The sequence below is a fragment of the Diplodia corticola genome (genome assembly GCF_001883845.1).
Source record: "Diplodia corticola strain CBS 112549 chromosome Unknown scaffold26, whole genome shotgun sequence".
NCBI lineage: Eukaryota > Fungi > Ascomycota > Dothideomycetes > Botryosphaeriales > Botryosphaeriaceae > Diplodia > Diplodia corticola.
Window position 1 is genome coordinate 433,741 of NW_017971505.1, and position 20,314 is coordinate 454,054.

The 20,314-nt window shown below is 57.5% G+C and overlaps 7 protein-coding genes across 7 annotated transcripts; 4 read left to right on the forward strand and 3 right to left on the reverse strand.

Moving 5' to 3' along the window:
* Positions 1–1,090: 1,090 nt before the first annotated feature.
* Positions 1,091–2,608, forward strand: BKCO1_26000145 (lyr family protein; the record flags this gene model as incomplete). Its single annotated transcript, XM_020273404.1, has 1 exon — positions 1,091–2,608. The coding sequence occupies one exon, from the start codon at positions 1,091–1,093 to the stop codon at positions 2,606–2,608; it is 1,518 nt and encodes a 505-aa protein (XP_020130242.1).
* A 1,037-nt stretch (positions 2,609–3,645) lies between these two features.
* On the forward strand, positions 3,646–6,544 carry BKCO1_26000146 (uncharacterized protein; the record flags this gene model as incomplete). Its single annotated transcript, XM_020273405.1, has 2 exons — positions 3,646–4,111; positions 4,161–6,544. The coding sequence occupies 2 exons, from the start codon at positions 3,646–3,648 to the stop codon at positions 6,542–6,544; spliced, it is 2,850 nt and encodes a 949-aa protein (XP_020130245.1).
* Positions 6,545–7,149: 605 nt separating this feature from the next.
* On the reverse strand, positions 7,150–8,707 carry BKCO1_26000147 (hippurate hydrolase; the record flags this gene model as incomplete). The annotated part of the gene is made up of 3 exons (XM_020273406.1): positions 7,150–7,828; positions 7,927–7,978; positions 8,086–8,707. 3 exons carry the CDS (start codon positions 8,705–8,707, stop codon positions 7,150–7,152), a joined length of 1,353 nt encoding a protein of 450 aa, XP_020130244.1.
* A 357-nt stretch (positions 8,708–9,064) lies between these two features.
* On the reverse strand, positions 9,065–10,654 carry BKCO1_26000148 (had superfamily; the record flags this gene model as incomplete). Its single annotated transcript, XM_020273407.1, has 4 exons — positions 9,065–9,249; positions 9,301–9,893; positions 9,957–10,238; positions 10,473–10,654. 4 exons carry the CDS (start codon positions 10,652–10,654, stop codon positions 9,065–9,067), a joined length of 1,242 nt encoding a protein of 413 aa, XP_020130237.1.
* Positions 10,655–11,110: 456 nt separating this feature from the next.
* Positions 11,111–12,352, reverse strand: BKCO1_26000149 (extracellular aldonolactonase; the record flags this gene model as incomplete). Its single annotated transcript, XM_020273408.1, has 2 exons — positions 11,111–11,446; positions 11,507–12,352. 2 exons carry the CDS (start codon positions 12,350–12,352, stop codon positions 11,111–11,113), a joined length of 1,182 nt encoding a protein of 393 aa, XP_020130236.1.
* Positions 12,353–14,178: 1,826 nt separating this feature from the next.
* On the forward strand, positions 14,179–15,273 carry BKCO1_26000150 (homing endonuclease; the record flags this gene model as incomplete). The annotated part of the gene is made up of 1 exon (XM_020273410.1): positions 14,179–15,273. The coding sequence occupies one exon, from the start codon at positions 14,179–14,181 to the stop codon at positions 15,271–15,273; it is 1,095 nt and encodes a 364-aa protein (XP_020130173.1).
* A 1,705-nt stretch (positions 15,274–16,978) lies between these two features.
* BKCO1_26000151 (ubiquitin homeostasis protein lub1) lies at positions 16,979–19,707 on the forward strand (the record flags this gene model as incomplete). Its single annotated transcript, XM_020273411.1, has 3 exons — positions 16,979–17,156; positions 17,214–17,624; positions 17,684–19,707. 3 exons carry the CDS (start codon positions 16,979–16,981, stop codon positions 19,705–19,707), a joined length of 2,613 nt encoding a protein of 870 aa, XP_020130174.1.
* Positions 19,708–20,314: the final 607 nt, after the last annotated feature.

The window sequence follows — 20,314 nt, forward strand, 5'->3', positions numbered from 1 at the left end:
GATAATATAGAAGCACTTGGTATTGCTCCTCGACCCTCCGTGTCTCCCGACTGCAGCCGTGGGCGGCAAAAGTGTGATGGGTAACTTTGCTTAGTCAGCGGGTTTGTGCACGGACTCATCGGGAAACAACACGTGCTGTTCGCAGCAAGACTCGCGACGCCTGTTGCTCTCTCTCCCATCCACGCGCGCCGCGCTTACTACTGCCGGTGACTCGCCCATCACTTCTCCACTCTGCATTCGCTCGTGCCCCTGCGCGATCCAGATCATCATGGCGCCGGTAAGTCAGGCTCGCTTTCCCTTCTGTTCCTACCCTTCGAAGTGCACGCGCGCCCCGTAACCCCCCGATCTGGCCGACGCGATCTGGACCTGCAACACCCCCGAGCCGAAACCCCAATGCATCCGGTGACGCCTGCATCTCAGGCATGCGTTGGACTCGCAGGCGCGATGCACGGGTCAGGCCCTTCCTTTCCTGTTTCGCAAACCAGTGCAACGCCCCAATCCTGCGAAAGGTGCCCTGTAGCCTCACACCTGCTGCGCAATTTCGTCATCTCGTTCAATCATTTCATATAATTTTTTGATTCACGGAGCTTGCCAAACGTGCATGAAAGATTGCTAGCGCATTTGCTCGAGGAAACGGACTACGCGGCCTTCACGTCGACCCCACTTCAAACGCCGACAATCACCTTTTCAAAGGCTTTCTCTTCTATCTCTATCCAATTCCCAGCACCTGACCACACCGCAAATCATATTTTTCTTTGCTCCTTGAAGCATACATCAACCTTCTGGCCAAGAAGAAAAGAAAATCCAAGCCCGGTGAAAGCCGCTTCTGCTAGCTGCGTTACCGGAATGGATGAAGACCATTATATTGATGTTTTTTTTTGTATTCGGGTGTATTATAGTCCAAGCCCACTGATATGTCTCACAGTTCCGTCCTAGTGGCCGAAGCAACCGGTCTGGCCGTGGCCAGGTTGACCATGATGTTTTTGAAGGTCTGCCAATACGCCAATGGCGACAAGCAGAGACTACAATCGGCCCTGCAGTCAATCAACAACAGCAGCCGCTGTCCAAGGACGATTGGCCTGAACCTCCAATGCCACGCGACTCACATTTATTACCCGACCACAGCCAGATATTACTACGAGCTGCACGAGCTGGGAGGCTCTACAAACGGCCGACGCCGCCGGACGAAGAAAAAGAAGAAAAGGTTGGCGAAGAGGACGAGGAAGCCAAGGAGCCTCAAACCGGCTATACTACCAAGAAATGGAGCCAGGTCCCCCGCCACATGGAAGAGCCAGAACAGGAGTACCTTGCCAAGAGGAGAAAAGGCCTGCCATCGGCATTTTCGGGGCAGAGCAGCAATGGCCATTCTGCACCCAGCGGGCCGATGCGAGAAACAAAGGTCAAAAAGACTGATGCAGACGGCAACGTCCATATCTACAAGGTCTTGGTCCCTGAAGGGCAAACGGTGGAAGGCGAAGTTGCTGAAGAAGATGTGGAGATGAAGGAAGCAGCCCCAGAAGAGGCCCTGCCTGGAACTGTGGTCGAAGGCGTAGGCGTCGTCAATGCCGAGGGTGTTGTGGTAGCAAACCAGCCAACGCCTCCAAGACGCAGGCCACCTCCGCCACGTAGAAAGCCCAAGAAGGGACCCGGTAGGGGTCGGAAGAAGGTCATGTTCACTCCCGGCGAGGGTGCCAACGGTGCAACAACTGGAGCGGATGGTAGCGCCCAAGGCGGGGATCCGAACATTAAAAGCGAGGGGACCCCTGCTCCAGGTGACACACCGATGGCCGAGGGAGGAGACAACGATGAGGAAGGTTCAGATAGCTCTGAGGGCGAGGAGGACGACGACGAGAATCGCGAAGGGTCACCAACCCCGGGCGAGAATACGCCGTTGCCAAAAACAGAAGAATCTGCCACTCCAGCTCCGGCACCAGGGGCCACCGAGTCAGCTTCTGCATCCGCACCACCTGAGGAAGAACAGAAGCCAGTTGCTACTACCGAAACCTCCTCTGCTGCACCCGAACAGGTCATTCCCAGGAAACGACGCGCCGAATCTGACGACCGAGATGCATCAAGCTCACCGGACCTTCCGCTCGCAAAAGCGCCTGGCAGTAACAACAGTCGTCAGGCTTCGGAGCAGCGCAAGACAAAAACACCGACGCCTCCAGCGAAGAAATCAGCAACTCCACCTCAGGCGGCCGAGACCAAGGAAGAACCTGAACAAGCGGATCAGCCGATTTCAGCGCCAGAAGTCGCCGCATCAGAAGACAAGCCCGAGCAACCTCAAGAAGCTCCAAAGGAAAAGACGCCTGAACAGAAAGAGGAGGCACAACCGGAGCAACCGCCTTCGCAGCCGGCAGAGTCGCAGCCCGCCGAGCAGCAGCCGTCGCCTGAGAAGATGGATATCGATACCACGGTTGAGCATGCCGAGGCGCAGCCCGAGGCGCGTCCTGAAGCGGAATCTGAGATGCAGGTTGAGACGCAGCCGCAGGCACAGGCGCAGCCGGAGCCGGAGCCGCAGCCGCCAGCTGAAAATCAAGCTGCCGAGAGCGAGGTTGATATTTTTGGGAGTTTGGAGCAGCAGTTGGAGAACGAAGGGCAGGGCTGAAGTGCTCATTGGGACCCTTGTTTGGGCTCGAGCATTCTGTCAAGTGTATTGGTGTGTGAGATGCAGATGGGTTATCGGGCATGCCTCCGATTGGTAGAGTCAAGAGGCGTTCCTTTCTGTTTGTAAAACATCCGTTCTTAACCGTATCATTTTCTTGGATGAGATGGTCCCAGTGACGTTCAAGCAGCTGCGCGGGAATGATTCTACTCCTGCTTTGGCCCATGAACAGTCCCCCAAAGGCTGGTGAGTTGCTATTGGCATGAGGCATGAACAGGGGTTCGCTTGAAACCGCATTTCACCACTTTCCTATCTCAGCAACTTGAGGGCCGAACACGCCAGCCCTCTTGCTGTTTCCCATGATTCACCCATGCAGACCTCCGGCCAGCCATGTCAGCAGAAAATGAGCAAATGAGCCTTGGCGAGCCGCAGGTCCAGTCTTAGCCAATGTTGCTTAAGCGTGCCATCTACCTCGGTTATAAGGTTTAAGAGACAAAGGCTGCACGGTTGCTTATCTGTGCGTGCATGCAATAGAAAGACGACACGGTAGAAATAATAGAGACGGACGCTAAATGAATAGGTAGGTGCAGTGCTAGCGCAATGAGGTGGCGAATAACGCGCTTGCCGCCGACAACCCCGCCATGGCCGCCCCCACCTTGAGGTGTTTGAGCAGCCATCACGTGCTCGGCGTGTTTTGGGGGGCCTGACATCAGATAAGGGCTCGGAGGGGAGAGGAGGGCGCCTGAGGCGGACAATGTCGTGTCACTTGCCGCAAGAGTAAATGGCAGGATGTCGTGCAGCATGATCGTTGGGAGATCCCGTCCTCCCGCGCAGTCATTTACCCGAGGCTCTCCGTCGCGGACAGGGATCACTGCCAGCGCAGGTGGGGAGTGGCTTGCTGGTCCAGTGGGGACGGCGGCCAACACTAAAGTGGAACTCAGCTGACGAAAGAAAGGCCGAGACTATTGATTGCATACATCGATGGCGCTTCCCCTCTGGACCACAACACTCCTTGATCTTGCTTTTTTTGCTCCGCCAGTATGAGCCGGCAAGACTCCCCGCTGGCCTTTGACGACGGTGCCAGCTCGTGGTATTTGGAGCAGACGCCGGCCGGGTCCAAGGACCTCTGTGATAGGTGCGAGGAGGTGCTCAGCCTCGCTGCGTCCAACGCCACCTCCAAAGCTTCCGTCCACCACCGCTGCGCCGGGAGCTTCTTCAAAGCCGCCGACGGGAGGTGTCTGATCTGCAGCTACCTCTGCGGGAAAATCCCATGGAAGGCCGACTTCTTCCCAGATGAGATACTCGAGGCCATCGTCCCCGGCGCGCCCTTCTCGACCTATTCGGTACATCGGACTCGACTGGAGCTCCGCCTGGAATGGGTAGGCGAATCATACGACCCGGGCAAAGGCCTGATATGGTCACTGCCCTACCCGCTGAACCGGAATGCTCCCCCGTCCTTTGTCTCGGACCGGCCGACATACAACCTGGATTTCCGAGCTTCCGACTGTACGCCCCCCCGGCTCTCCGGCCAAAGAAGTCACTAACAGAGTCGCAGGCAAACGCTCGAGTATTGAGCGCCAGTCAATACCCTCGGCCATCGGGCTCGCGGAAAGGATGCCGCAGATCAAGTCATGGCTCGACGAGTGCGATGGCCAGCACTCGACATGTCGTTCTCTCAAGCGCGCTTCGGGCTACATTCCTACGCGGTTGCTGGACCTGGGCTCGCCCCGTGACCCCTACGTCCGCCTGGTACAGTCCCACGAGTGCCCTGCTCCTTGCCGCTATGTCACCCTGAGCCACTGCTGGGGTGCCACCAGAATGGATGGACCGTCGCGGCTACTGCAAGCAAACTACGCCACCATGCGTGCCGGCATCGCCAATCTCCCAAGAACATTCCTGGAAGCCGTCCAAGTCGCACGGCACTTGCAAGTGCGCTACCTGTGGGTCGACAGCCTCTGCATCATCCAGGACTCGCCGCACGACTGGGAGGCCGAAGTATCGCGGATGGGCCAGATATACAGCAACTCGCACTGCAACATCGCGGCCGCCGGGGCTCGCAACAGCGCCGGCGGGCTGTACCTCGAGCAGAACCCCCGTCTCCAGCCGCCGTGGAGGCTGTATCTGCGGGACGCCCACTCGCAGGCGGCGAAGCTGATGGAGCTTTCGGCATCCGCTCCCATCGGAGACGAGTTCGCCGCGGCCGCGCTGGCCTCGCGCGCCTGGGCCCTGCAGGAGCGGCTCCTTGCGCCGCGAACCCTGCACTTCGCCCGCCAGCGCATCTACTGGGACTGCGGCCACAGCTTCACCTGGGAAGGCTCCGCCGAGCCACGCACCGCCTCTCAGCTCTCCACCTCCTCCTACCGCCCGTCCTGGGTGACGCCGCTCACGGACGCGAAGCTGTCACTCGCTTCGCTCCTCTACCAGAGCCGCCAGCACGCCGCCCTCGCCGTGCTGCCGCCGCCGCCGCCGCCGCCATGTCGCCATGAAGACAAGACCTCGCCCGCCAGCGCGAACGTCGACGTGGACGAAGTCGCCATGATCCACGCGCAGTGGACCGCCATCATCGCGCACTACACGACGCTCTCGCTGGCCAAACAGAGAGACAAGCTGCCCGCCCTGTCCGGGTTAGCGAACCTCTTCCAGTCCTTGCTTAACGACGCCTCCTCTTCCTCTTCCTCTTCCCTTCCCTCTCCATCCTCCTCCCCCTCCTCAGCCCCTTCCGCCTCACTCTCACCTCTCTCTTCCTCGCCTTCCCGCCCCTCCATCACTCCACCATCACCGCCGTCCACCTCCTCCTCCTCCTCTTCTTCTTCTTCCTCCTACCTCGCCGGCATCTTCTTCACCACCCCTCCATCGACTCCGTCCACAACAACCCCAACCCCCCTATCAACCCACCGCCAACTCCTCTGGCGCCGCGCCCGCTCCGCCCCAACCAACCCCCTCCGCGACACCGACGCCACCGTCGCACCGACCTGGTCGTGGGCGAGCCTGGAAAACACGCCCATCGTCTACCCCGGCAGCAGCAGCAGCAGCACCAGCACCAGCACCGGCAGCACCGGTGTCGGCGTCGGCGCAGCATGGCCGCCCAACGGCGAAACCAGCGTCGACTACCGCGCCACCATCGCCATCGAGGGTGGTGGTGGTGGTGGTGGTGCCAACACGACTCCTCCTCCTCTTCCTCCTGCTACTACTACTTCCATCCTCCCCAACACGACCGCCGCCGCCGCCGCCGCCGCCGTCCGACCACCAGCGCCAGCAGCAGTAGTGCCGTCAAAAAGAAAAGCAGCAGCAGCACCGCCGGCGCCGGCGCCGATCCTCCACGTCCGCGGCAAGCTCGACCGCTCCTTCTGGCGCCACACGCTCGGCCGCGAACAGCCGCTCGGCGGCCGGCGCAGCTCCAGCGCGAGCAGCTCGTCGAGCGGCGGCCGCCGCCGGCGCGATTTCGTCTACGTCGAGGAATGCGGCGGCGGTAACGGCAACGGCAACGGCAAGAAGCGGCGGCGGACGGAGCTGCGGGTGGAGATGGATGCGGATGAGTGCGGTGGTGGTGGCGGTGCGGAGGGCGGCGATGGGTATGGGGTGGATAGCGATGATGATGATGATGGGGGTGATTCCGGGTTGGCGTTTTTGGCAGTGGTGGCGTATAGGGTGGAGAGGAGGGATGCTAGGGTGGTGGAGGGCTTGGTGTTGGAGAGGGCGTGGGCGTCGCGGGTGAAGGATTCGTGGCAGCGGGTGGGCGTGTTTGTGTGTGAGTATGCGGGGGTGGTGGCGGAGTGGCCGGGGCCGGGGCCGGGTGGTGTTGGAGCGGGGTGGGGAGGGTTGAATGGTGGTGGTGGTGGTGCTGTGGGGAATGCGGCGCCGGAGGTTGGGAAGGGGAGTGCGGAAGAGCTGTATCAGAACTTTCTGGCTTTGCCGGACAAGTCGATGAGGTTGGTGTGACGGGGATGGGAATTTTGATGGTGATTGGCAATAAAGAAGGAAAAAAGAGCAAAGGCCGTGGAGCGGAGAGGCAAAACTGAAGCCTTCGGCATGCGTTGAACATACCTCGGGCTTGACAGAAAGACTCTATGGGTACCGTCTTTTTTGGCCTTCCCTAGCCTTGATTCGAACCCATCACCTACTTCCCCACATAGAAGGTGTATGGTCCAGGAGCGCAACATGATGTCAGTCAACCTGGACGGAGTTACGAATCAAGGACTAGCTTATCCTACGTCGTCACAGATAGGATATATATACCAACACTTCGAGACGACGCCCCCAATAACAACTCGAGTACATAGGGGCACGCTGTATATACGAATTTTATTCTCATTGACCTCGACTCGAGAATTTTAGCGATGACCACAATCCCGTGAAGGCGTAGAAAGCCACAACGCCGCTTTGCCACATGACTCTACGTCGACAACAACAACAACAACAACAACAACAACAACAACAACAACAACAACAACAACAACAACAACAACAACAACAACAACAACAACAACAACAACAACAACAACAACAACAACAACAACAACAACCGCCCACATCTTCCCAATCACTCACTCCTTCACCAAAAACGCCAACGCCCCGCCCGCATACCCATCAACCCCAAACCTCAACGCCCCAATCACAGGCGCAAAGAACGGCGAATGATTGATCGGCACCCCCATCCTCACCCCATCCTCGCCGCCCTCCCTCTCCAACCGATCCCACAACTCGGGATCCGTCCCGCCCCACGTGAAAAAAACGCCAGGCCTCCCCACGCTCGTCGCCAAAACGCCGCAATCCTCGCTGCCGCCCAGCCTCGGCGCCTCCCTATCATACCCCTCCCCGAACACGCCCTCAAACGCCTCCTCCACCCTCGCCGTCGCGCCCTCATCATTCACCAAAAACGGGAAAGTCCGCGTCTCGACCAGCTCGGGCGCGCTGACTGTGCCATCGCCGCCGCCCGCGGCCGCGCTCTCGGCGTCGACGATGCGCCGCACGGCGGCGAGGACGCGGGCGCGCGAGCCCGGCGAAAAGGTGCGCACGTCGACGCCGAGCGAGGCCGAGGCCGGGATGATGTTGACGGCGTCGCCGGCGCGCACGTAGCCGACGGACACGACGGCGGCTTCTTGCGGGTCGACCTCGCGCGAGGCGATGGTCTGCAGGCGCGTGATGGTGTGCGCGGCCGTGACGATGGGGTCGATGGTGAGGTGCGGTTGGGAGGCGTGGCCGCCGCGGCCGTGGATGGTGAGGCTGGTGGTTGGTGGGGCGGTGGTTAGTGTCTTGGGGTGTTTTTGTTGTGCGTTATGTGGAAGGGGAGAAGGGGGGGAGGGAGGGGGGAGGCGCCGTACTTGTACGAGTCTGCCGCTGAGGCTACGAGGCCGCGCCGGGTGCCGATTGTCCCTATGACCATGACTATTAGCCTTCTCTCTCTCTCTCTCTCTCTCTCTCTCTCTCTCTCTCTCTTCCTCTCTCCTACAAGAAAGAACCCCCCAAAAAAACCCACTCACCAGCCTTCTGAAACAGCACGTGCCCCCCGACAACCACATCCGGCACCGGCACCACGTCGTACAAGCCGCCCTCCACCATGGCCAGCGCGCCCTTGCCCAGCTCCTCCGCCGGCTGGAAGCACACGACGACCGTGCCCTGCCACTCGTCTTTCGCCACGCACAGCAGCTCCACCGCCGCCAGCAGGCTCGCCATGTGCATGTCGTGCCCGCACGCGTGCATGACGGGCTTCACATCCCCACCCAACGCCTCCATCGTCTTCGTGCTCGCGTACGGCAGCCCCGTCGCCTCCTTGACGGGCAGGCCGTCCATGTCGGCGCGGAGGAGGACGATGGGGGACGGCGGCGGCGAGTCCGACGACGAGGAGGTCGAAGAAGAGGAAGGCGGGTTGCGGATGGTGGCGGCGAGCCCGTGGGTGCCGCCGATGTCCGGGTGGATGGACGTGGCGAGGTGCGGGTGCCGCGCGAAGATGGACGCGAGCTGCTTGCGCATCTCGGCGGCGGTGTCGCGCTCTTGGAAGGAGAGCTCCGGCGTTTGGTGGAGGTGCTTGTAGAGCTCCTCGTACGGCGCGAGCGCGGGCCGGTGGGCGGTGATTATTTGGCTGATGCGGGACGGCGGCGGCATCGTGGCGGTGGTGGGGATGGTTGCGGTCTGGGTGGTCAATTGGAGCTTTGGGGAATCGCTGTACGAGGTGGGAACTGATGTTGGGTCGAGGGAACAATAAAATAATACCTTGTGAATGACTCTTTGAATCGTCTGATGTAAGTGGGGGGGGCGGATTGCGGGGCTCAAATGCCGATGATCAAGGGTCCACCCGAATCCCGTGAGTCACCTGTGCCGACAAAACAGTCATTCCAAAGCGGGTTGCAAACGATTGAGCCGACCCGCGTCTGTATTAGAGCTATTACACCTACTCATATAATGGTTGGACAATCAATTGACTTTTGAAGGTCAAGGTGATTGATTGTGAGGATAATACATTTAGGATCGCTCCCACTTGGAGTCTTCTACAGCATACCTCACTGCCTCGTATACGTCTTTGACAATGGTCCTAGGCTTCCAAGCGGGCTCCGATCCTTTCTGGTATACGCCCGTCTGGACAAGGACCGACTTCCAGTCCGTCCCAAGGGGGCTGTCGTACATGTTTGCGCCGCGAATATCCGACTCTGCAGAGGTATTAGCCAGCTCCGTAGACGCAAGTGTCGCACAATACATACCGGGGTTGTCTCCAACCATGTACACCCGCTTCAGCGGCTCCAGCTTCGCTCCTGCGAACATCTCGCCCCGATACCTGTTCAGCAGGTTCTCCGCGTATTCGTACGTCGGGCGGAACGGCTTCCCAAAGACCGCCTTCTTCAGCTCCACGCCCTGCCTCTCGCCGCCCGTCACAGCCGCCCAGATACCCTCCAGGGCTTCCCTGAAGCCGCCCTGGCCCAGACGCGACAGGTGGTACTTGGCCGCCCACCACAGGTCCGGGTTGCTGTAGTACAATGGCGGCTGGCCATCCTGCAGGTATCCCCTATTCGGCAAACTCCTGTCGCCATTCTTCGGCGAGACGGTGCCCATGACGCCCTGCTGCGAGAGCAGCACGTCCAAGATAATTGCAGCATCGAGGCCCCAGTCGCGGGGATCGTTGTACACGAAGACGGCGTCGATCTTGAGCGAAGCATTCGGGTTCGCGGCATCGATGGGGCGGGGGAGCGGGCGCGCAAAGGAGCGGTAGTAGTCGAGGAAGTTCTTGGAGAAGGGCCAGATCTCCGGGTAGGCGGCGTAGATGTCGCCAGGCGTGACGACCGTCTTGTAACCGTACCTGTCTCCCCGCTTAGCTAGCTTCGACAAATCTCAATCCCTGGTCAGAGATCCGGGGGCTTACTGCTCAGCGACGTCCCGGCACTTGGCACCGTCTCCACCGCACACCAAGACTGTTTTGTCTTTGTATTGCTCCATGCCAGCGAACGGCGTGTGGCTCTGCATGAAGTTGGAAGTAGAGAGCGGTAGCGATAGCTTCTCGCTCAGCTCGGCCACACGCTCGGACTCGGACTTGCCGCCGCCATTGGTGAGTAGGATGAAGGGGATGTGTTGACTCTGGAGGTAGGTGAGCGCTTTGGATGCGCCGGGGATCGGGTCGGCGCTGCGAAGGAGAACGCCGTCGATGCTGCTACTCGTTAGCTGCTATCGTGGGAGCTTCTTGCTCTCCGGGGATGAGGTTTGCAAGGGGTTGGAGGGAGGGGCGGCGGGACGTCAGGGTGTCTCTCGGGGAAGCGGGGCAGCTCCGCAGCTGCGTGCTAACAACGGCTCGTTCCTGAAAGCTCTGTCGGGTCGCATTTTCACAGCCACATGTCTTGCCCGCATCTTCCCCTCCCACCACGGCTGTGTAGGTCTGACGTACTCGAATGCGAACGCAAAGTCTGGTATCCTCGACGGCGTAGCGGTTGTCTGGAGGCGCCGGCGTTGCCCCACGCACTCGGGTCGCTGGGCAAAGACGAGCGGATGGGCAGAAGCGTGCCAACGCGGCGCTGAGCTACGCAGGCATCTCGCAAAGACGGGCGCAGGCGGGGCGAACACCTGCATGTCGTTGACAGCGTTGGGGGTGGAGTGGGCTGCTGGAGTGCTGGCGGAGGCTCTGCTGTGACGCAGTCGGCGGACGCGCCCCACTGATGTGCGCCAAGCCCACGCGTGTGCACGCTCCTGCCATGACCATGTTCCTGATTCCGCCGATATCGCCTGCCGCCTCAATCCATCTGGACCATTGTTGTGGACTGGTGTCTGAACGGGAACCGTCTGTGGGACCTTGGGGGCCCCGGTCGAACGCCGTGCCCACGTGGCTTACCAATGCCATCGCCAAGGGTCCGCTGCCTCGTCAATATTTAACATTCTTGGATTGTGCATTTGAGCCAACTCGATTGTCTTGAAGATCATCTCAATTTTCGCAACTAAATCGCTGGGCCTCCAGGTCCACTTTGCGGTCCTCCACTACGTCCAACTAGAAAGCATTCCCAAACTCCGATTGCCAGAAACGAAAACCACCTAGCACTCGTCCCAGACGACAGAGGTCAAATTGCCAGGGATCGAGATGCTGGCGATCTCGTCTCCGATAACGCCCGTCTGAGTGTCACGCTTCTTGATGACCAACTTGCTGTCGTACTGCAGGGCCACCGCAATCAAATCCCCGTCTTCGTTGAGCGAGAAGGCACGGGGGTACGAGCCGCCAGCCGGCGCAAGGTGCTCAAACACAAGCGAGCCGTTGGGCTGGATCGAGAATGTAGCCAGTGAGTCTGAGTACTGCTTGGTGCCGTTGTAAGCGCTGGAGATTTCGAACGACGAATCGTTGCGGTTCGAGACGACCACGAATCTGTTGTCGGGCTGGTTGCCGTTAGCATTCCTGATATGATCGTCTTTCTACTGGGGCCTTCTCAAACTTACCGAAACCTCAATCTCAGCGGCAGCGGCTCCCTCCGGTTCCGGAGCATCGCCAAAAGAGGTCGTCTTGGAAACTTCGGTGAAGGAGATGCCGCCTGCGGCAGGATAGGTGACGGCGTAGGTGGTCAGGGAATTGTCGAGCTCGCCCACCAGGTAGAAGAACGTAGAGTTGCCGTGGTACGAGCTGCCAGTCCAGAAAGCAGCGTGACGCGGACCGGTGCCAGCCTCGGCCTCAAGAGGCTTTCCCTCGGTCAATGCGCCAGCACTGTCATAGCTATAAGTGCGCACCAAATCGGCGCCGAGGTCGGGAACAATGATGTATTGGCCAGTCGGGTCCAAAATAGCCTCGTGCTCGTGCGGCGCATCCTGGCGGTCAGGAACGGCGCCGGGCCCGTCCAGAGTGTAAGGGAACCTCTGGTCGGGAATCAGAGAGCCGTTTTTCGGAGCTCCCCAAGTGGAGACAGCGCTGCCAGAGTAGTGTGCTACTGCGAGGTGACGCGCATTGGGGCTGCCGTAGAGGACACTGCTGACGGGGCCGGAGATGGACTGCTGGGAAGTCACCAGGGTGAGTCCACCGTTCTCGTCGACGAGCAAGGAGTTGATGGTGCCATTGGTGCTCGTGAGGCCCTCGTCCAAGCAGTACAGAATGCCGCGCTCCGAATCCAAAGTCAGCCAGGACGGACTGGAGCCACAGCCGGTGCTCGAATAAGCCACATCGAGCGAGTGAGAGCCGTCTGCGGCACTGTCGAGGGTGACAGTGGTGAGGGTACCGCCGTAGGACGTAACGAACAAGTTCGCGGCGGAGCAGCTGGCCGCCGAGGCAGAGAGGAAGAGAGGGATGTTGACCATGATGCCAATCGAAGGGGCAATTTCCTGCGCTCGCAAAAACTAAACTCGGCAACGGCGGGCCAGAACTTTATAGCAATGAGTGACAGCAGGCTTCATAAGCGGTCTCCACGGGCCGGCGCAGAGTGCGAAAGGAGGGACCGACGTCGCAACGGGCTTGGAAATGACGGCAAGGACCGACGTCGAACGGGGCCGTCTTAGACTTATCATGGAAGCATCGCCTGGCGGGCCGGGAACGACTCATCGAGGCTGGCCACTTGGCGGGCCGCTGAGGCAAGGATCGCCAGGGCATCGGGGTGCGCATGACATGGCTTTAGCCGGGCCAGGACAGTCACGGCGATAAGCGCTGGACCACTTCTGGCGTGGCACCAGGCGGCTCACCTGCAGGTCACACATGGACGGCAGCGCCGGGCAGGGCTGTCAAGGCGAAACAATTGGGGGACGGCGCGGGGTGGTAAGCTGGGGACGTGCGGATTGTGGAGGGCTGGGCGGCAGTTGGCCGCTGTTTCACCCAAACCTTCCTGGCTGTTTCGCCAAGCGTGCCCCAGAGCGACTGGTTTGGCGCCCAACAGCCCGGCCTCATACATATTCGCCGCCGCCGTCACTCCACCCGCACCAGGTACCAACCTCACCGGCTGCCGCGGTGCTGCCACTGCCACACGTCAGCGACCCTTTGATCATCCATCGTGAGGGGCAGGCTTCCCCGGCTCTGCCCACCGCGCCACGAGCAGCATCGTCGGCTCCATGGCGACACACAGGCACATTGTGGCATGAGCACACGAGCACACGAGCACGCGAGCACAACCAGCTCTTGCTGTAACCCGAACCGGAGCTGGAGAGGCTCCATCCGACGTCTCTCGCCGGAGACGACAATCAACCCGGACCGCGGTCCCGCCGTCTCCACCTTTTCTCCAAACGTATATCTGGCCGGTACCCAATAATGCTTTCCCCTCCCCCGCGACATCGGGCAGTCGTGATCGTGCTTCCTTCCTCGCGTGATGCGGGGCATGCCTCCGTCGGCCGGAACGCGCGTTCCTCAGGGAAGCGCAGGATATGGGTCGCTGAGAATCTTTTACTGACATCTGAGTGAACGGCCACTGCAAACCATGATTCCCGCCAAAACCCCTCTTTCTGCCGTCGTTGTGACCGCGGATTCCGTGCGATCTCGCTTCCGCACTGGCAATTTCTCCGTCGGCACGTATCCAGAGCGCCAACTCCGCACGCGGCACTTGCAGGCACTGCACGCTCCGTGATCGATTAATGTCGGAATCGCGCAGCGCATGGATAGACTCACGCACACGTGGACAAATCCATGCCTGCTCAAGATATACGACTGCACCGTTCTGGAAGTGTCAGGAACAAGTTGGACGAGTCTGAAAGCCACAAAGGTTCGGTTCCGCACAGGTTTTACGGACATCGAGTATCTTTGCTTTTCAAGCATTCCAAGACGAGAATCTACGGAGCCAGCATCCAAAATATTTCGTTGCAGATGCCTTTGCCGACCAGTCCCTCCCTTTTGAAGACAATCATTCATGGTATTGGACCCTGCAGCTATCACTACACCTTCCTTCTTGACACTCAAGACTTTTCTTGCCGCTGCTACGCAATCCCGTGACATACATCCTCACTCGACACAGTTTCCGTCACCAACTGACCGATTCCTCTGGGGTGACCTCGTTACTGAAGCTTTTACTCACACACGTCTGGGTCATGGCTTCTCAAGTCTGACCTGAGGTGAAAGTATCACAAGCAGGGTCTTGCACGAGGAAAGACTAATCTTGCTGGCCAAACGTGACAAGGTTTCTCCTCAGCACCTCACCTTCGTATCAATGACCGCCAACGGCATTTCTTACAGCTCTCTGGGCGCAACGTCTCAGTCCACCAACATCTTTCAGCTTGACACTGAGGTAAGGCTGCTCGAGAAGCAGCTGCGTGCTCTTGCTCTTGAGGAAGGCCCCCAGGATACGTGGAGCAAACATCATGTCGAAGTAGAGGAAAGGATTCGAATCTTGAAGGATCAAAGGCGAGAAAAGTTCTTTCGCCACCATGCACATCGGCCTCAGATTGCTACAGATGCCTTCGAATCGAGTCAGGAATCAACTTCTTCAACAGCGATCTTCAGCTCGCAAGAATCGCTGCATCCAGTTCCATCTCCAGGACATTTCATCCCATTCAACAATCTTGACCAAGAACACCCAACAAGACTGGACGAAGAGGACACCGATGGCTATTCAGGACCAATTCCATCCTGCTTGCTAAAACAGAGCGCTCAACAAATCTCTTGCGAAGACAAGAAAAGGCTGCAGCACATTTTGGAGGAAATGTTTGCTCAAGCAATCCCCAAGAATGGAAGCGAAGAACGCTGTTGGCTCTACAAAGGTCCAGAAGCGGAATGTGGTAAAGCCATGGTCGTTACATCTTTCAAGTGGAGAGACGAGAAGTATCCTGGGAGATCGATGTGTCTCAGACAGCAAGTCGGAACATGGTGGATGATCGTGAAAAACATCATGACGGCAGAGCAACAGTACGGTTACCTCTACGAAAGCTGGCATCTCTCACACCTTTGCGGCAACTGGCAATGCATCAATCCAGCTCACCACACCATGGAGCCGGGTCCGATCAATTTGGACCGGAGGATGTGCCACCATGGTGGTCGACCTCCGTATGGATGTGAGCACTTGCCGGGATGTTTGTTTCACTACAAGGATGGCAAGCCTAGGGGGATAAATACTCGCAAATTGCCGAAAAGACAACGGAGATACCACCAGCAGACACTGAGTTTTGATAAATCCACCAACCGGATAAGTACGGAGTCCGCGAAAATCACGAGCGGAATGGGCCGTCGTCGCAAGGATAAGGACAAGGCCTTCGGTAAAGACCGGGCTAGCACATGGAAGCAACAGAGAATTCGATTTGGAAAGTAGAATCCGACTCCGTCACTAGGTGAGCTTCTGTTTGACCTCGAAACCATGACATGGTTTTCACTCTCGTCCACGAGCTCTAATGGTTCATACAGATAAGCCAGTATGCGGCTCACTGCATAACTAAGTTGAGTTGGCCCGGAGCGGTCCAGGGCTCTGAGTTTGTGTCATCCACGTCCGCTACATGCACCTCGCCAAATGGCACTACTGAGATGCCCCTTTCGATTTACTCTCCAACTAGTTTCATGGATATTGACACAGCTTTTGATACCGGTATTTTAGGAGCTGCGTGTCAAAAATTTGCTAAACCAAATGCATACGTTTCTGGGCTACAGCGATCGAGCGACGGTTGATGGTGGGCAAAGCCTGGACATTGAGCCCCAAGAACTATTTCCGGAATACCTAGCATCACAACTCCCGGCATGCTTATCTTCATTGATCTTGGCCCGTATTCCGTATCCATAATTTGCTTATTCTATGCGCAAAAAAACGGGCATCCAATACATATGGGTTTGAGAAACGGTCGAAAAGGCGGGAGCCTACAATGGACTACACTTCAATATAGGGTTGAAGTACCATATGAACAATCACAAGAGCGAATTACTTACACTATTCAAGCCGTGTTCTGGAGTTGATGCTTTTTTCTGGAAGTTTTTTTTTTTTTTTTTACATATATCATGTTCACGTTCAGGAGCTTGTTGCGCTACTTAACGGACCGCCCTCATGTGGAGTCTCCATTTTTTCAGAGGCTGGCTTCAACGGTTTCTAACGCAATGAAGAGGCGGAAATTGAGAATGGAAGGAGTTGAAGGTTTTGATGGAACGAACATGTCTGTTTGCACATTCTCCAATAATGACCGGATATGTGCCTTAGCTCCCCATGCTGAATGAATTGCGAGAGCTGAGATGCCTTCTCCTTATGTGGAGCATTCGGAGCAGCAAGCTTCCGGAATATTACCGTTCTCAGTGCACAGCAGGTTCCACGAGCGATACACAGGCGTAACTACGTGTCAACGCCATCAAACATCATCTTTGAAATAGTAAGCTCTCTGGCATCTCTGATCCCCATATCCCACGCAGCTTACGAACATGACCTGATGACACAGATGAGCCGATCCCTACCGTCTGCGACAAGATGATGGTTGCACGGTGGTCACCGCCCGTTCGACACTTTTACCACCCGAAAGCATCAAACGGCGCGTCCATAGCTGATATGGCGCATGGTCATCTAAACACCAAACGAACAACTACTCCTTGTAAGAAGCCATGTTGGATCACGTAGTGAGCGTCGCTATGCTCTAGGATGAGCCGGTGGAAGACGTTTTGGCCCCTGTCCAAAATGCAGTAAGGAGCAGGCTCGAGCAATTGGCGACTGATCATAGAGTTGCGTTTGCTTTGGATGGTCGTCAACTGAGCAGGTCATGGGCTCGCTTCTTGTTTTTCTTCGGCAAGCGGTCGCGCTGACTCACAATACCATCCGGGTCATGGTGGCGGTGTACGCAAGTCGCTGTCTCGTGCATGATGCGGTACATGCACAGCTGCAGGCACCCGCCGGTGCATTGGATCAGCAGCGCGAAAATTGCGGTGTCTGTAGCAGCTACTTCTGCAATTTGCTCAGTGTTTCCCACAAACAAGGCAGGCACGCTGCGGGAGGTGGCAGGGCGCGCCTTCCTCATGCGAGAGGAGCATCACCCGCGGGCTCGCGGCGCATGTTGCCTGCGTCCGTGTCTCTCCTTCCCGCAACAACCCCATCTCTAAGGCTACGCGCAGCTCGCCGCCCTCCCGAAAGTCTCAGTTTCAAGTATTGCAAGACCGGCTGCTGTCTTCGCGGTTCCAATCTGGCGTCACAAGGCCAGCAGTCGGGGACCGGCGGCCATCGTCGTCGCCGTGAGTAGATCTTCTTGCTCACCGGGCTCACCTTTATCCACGAAGCTGCATCCTTAGTTAACCCAGCCCGTCTGCCAGGCCGCGGTGGTCGCAACCGCCGCCAGAATCCCGCACAGTCCTTCGCCCACATCCAGGTCGTCCGCCGCGAGGACGACCGCCACCAACCTCGCAACAACCACTCCTACCTCAACGACACGACAACCACAGACCTTTCCTCTCCTTCTTTTAGCCGTACAGGCTCGGAAAACGACATCACTAGTCTCCGCACCACTCTCACTCGAGACACGTCTTCGAGCTCCGTCGTCGCACCCGGCCACACCTTCGCAGACATGGCACGCACTGGTGGCTCCAAGAAGAACGACCCGTTCGCTGTGCGATCCACCCCTTCAGCCGTTGGTCTTATGAAGCTCAAGCCCAAGTCAAAGACCAAATCTATATGGAAGCCTTTCGACTTGGCCGAGCAAGAGAGTAAGTTTCTGGTCATTCTCCACCCCTCCACTGCGACCCATGTGGTTAACGTGACACAGCATCGGATGCATCCGTAAGCCCAGCTCCACCGGAGACGGATGCTTCCCCAGATGAAGTCGAGACCCATTCCGCCGCGAGCAGTTCTCACCTCTTCGCGCCCATTCGCGCTCCGCTCGGACCTCCGATTGAAATGGCGGGCTCAGATGCTAAAGAGGTTAAAGACGAGATTCTAGAAGAATTCGGTCACAAGCTTGCAGAGCCTGTCTGGTTGCGATCAAACACGGGAAAGCATGACGGAGAGCTGAGGTTCATTCAGCATCCCAACCGCGATGTTACCGCTCATTTTTGGTCGGACGAGCAGTTCGAATGGGTGGAAATTGGCCTCTATTCAGTCTCCCGGAAGCTTGCTGATGGCCTCATTACGACTGACAGGTACCTTGAGTTCCTGGACAAGACTGATCGACGTGTCAAATCGCTGGCCTATTTCACTGAGCTTGTCAAAGGCTATCCTCGCTTCCATACAACCCATCCGCCTCCGCTATCATCCATGAAGCCGACAGATGCTATTCAACACCGCCCAGCTCTCAATCTTCAGACCATACCGCCCGAGCCGGCTCGCTACGACTCCCCGCCAACCGTCTCCGAAGCGCTCAATGACAACAGATTCCTGAGGCTGGCTTCGCTTACTCTGCGAGACCGCCCTGCTGCAGTGCCCCGACCTATTGCCACTCGTGGTCCTTCTGCTCCACAGGGCCTTGGCCCTCCGGCTGATGATCCCTTCGCCGCCGATGCGCAGATCTCGCCAAAGTCTGAGGTGCCCTCTACCTCTTGGCCTACCAATCTTCGCAGGACAATTACAGAACAGGACCCAGGAAAGATGGACTTTGATTTCCGCTTCCCTTCCAGTATTAGTAGCCTGCAGCGTGGCGAAGTCACCTCGAGTGTTGCTGATAGTGACCGCAAGGCTTTCTTTGCCGAGCAAGAGCGCAGCCGTGCCGAGAAAATGCGCCAGAGCCTCGCACCCACCGACCGCGAGGACCGTGCAGATACACTTCAGTCTAAGACAAACTTGATTCCCTTGGGCGGGATGGCACAGTTTGCGCCTAGAGTCCCTTCTGATCGTGGACCCTCTTTCCCTGGCCTCGGTCAGAGTACCAATGTCGCTTCTTCTTCTGGACTGGCCACATCCATGACTCCGACGGCGAAGATCCCGAGTGGTTCACTGAGCATTCACCAACTTCAGCAGTTGGAACAGCCGAACGAGAGCCGCGCACGCATGCTTGATTACCTCAACCGGGTTGGTGACGAGCAACTCCCGACACTGCCTCCGGCCCAAGGCCTTCGTGGAATTCAGCAAGTCGATTCGGCAAAGAAGAAGGTGGCGACTGCCGATCAATTTGTCCAGTACGAAAAGCCGGTATCGTCAGGATCGCAGGTTTCGCGTAGCGCTTTACGTACAAGTGAACCGGAGCCTGAGAACTGCGAGGACCGCAATTCAAGCGTCTGCAACTCATTTGGGCTTGGCGGTCCTACACCACAGAACTTCAACGGACCCTTCCTCCAAGATGACATGTCTACTCAAAGTAACTCTGGGGCGCATCGCTTCACTCGTAAGTCACGCGAGGAGGAGTTGGATGAATGGTGGAAGTCGGGCTTGCGCACTCAGCGTCATGATGACTTCATGAAGACATTGACTCGTCCTGGCATCTCAGGCTCGAGCAAAGACGACTTCCAGGTCACTGATCGGCTGTTGGTTCCGCTGTACGAGACGCTTACATCTTACGTTCGTATTCCTGGTGAACCTCCCAAGAGTCGGGACTACTTCTCACGTTTTGCACCCCCGCCTGAATGGGCAATTGATCGTAGCCGTGCTGGCAACAAGAGCTTCTTCGGGGAGGACTGGGGAGAGACTCCCCGTCGCATTGGTCGCGACCCCAGGTTCCAGCCCAACTTCGGCCTTCCCAAGTTCACCTTGTTCGAGGACCAGCACGATGACTCCACCATGCGATTTCCACATGGGATGCGCGGTGGTCAGGCTGGTCCAGCTTATGCGCCGTCTCCCTTCTATGCACGGAAGTTTTGATGATGCTTCTGGGTATGGGCCTTGGCGATTGACTTGATGGATGATTCAGTGGGCACTTGCTTCTTGTCCTAATGATTGTTGTTGTCATTTGCTTTTCAACGGGGCTTTGCGGCTTTTTCTCCCCACATTGACTCTGGGGACTTATTTGAACATATTCACGTCTTGAAACTGGGAGAGACGACATGGGGATGAGTATCGGCATAGGGAATAGAAAACGTAGAAAACAAATTAATACTGTATTATAATGTTAAGTACGGCCCTCCCGCTACTTGGTATGTGACGACGGGTGTGCGGGCGGTGGCTGATACTACGAATGTCAGAAGTCTCTACAGATCTGCTTTCCTTCGCGGTAAATGATGAGTTTGCAAAAGAATTTCACGGTGAAATACTCAGAACTCGCAAAGAATAGCTGCATAAAAAGGCAAGTATCATTCTATTCTATTTCTTAGCGGGCTCAGCGACTTACCAACATTGCAGACACGATGATCTTTTGTTACAAGCACAAGAAGAATAAAAGAAAGAGACCTTTGCGGACCAACACTAAAGTCCCGTCCCATGTCATCCCCCATCCTGCCCTTTCCCATTTCCGAAAAGCTTCGTATAGCAA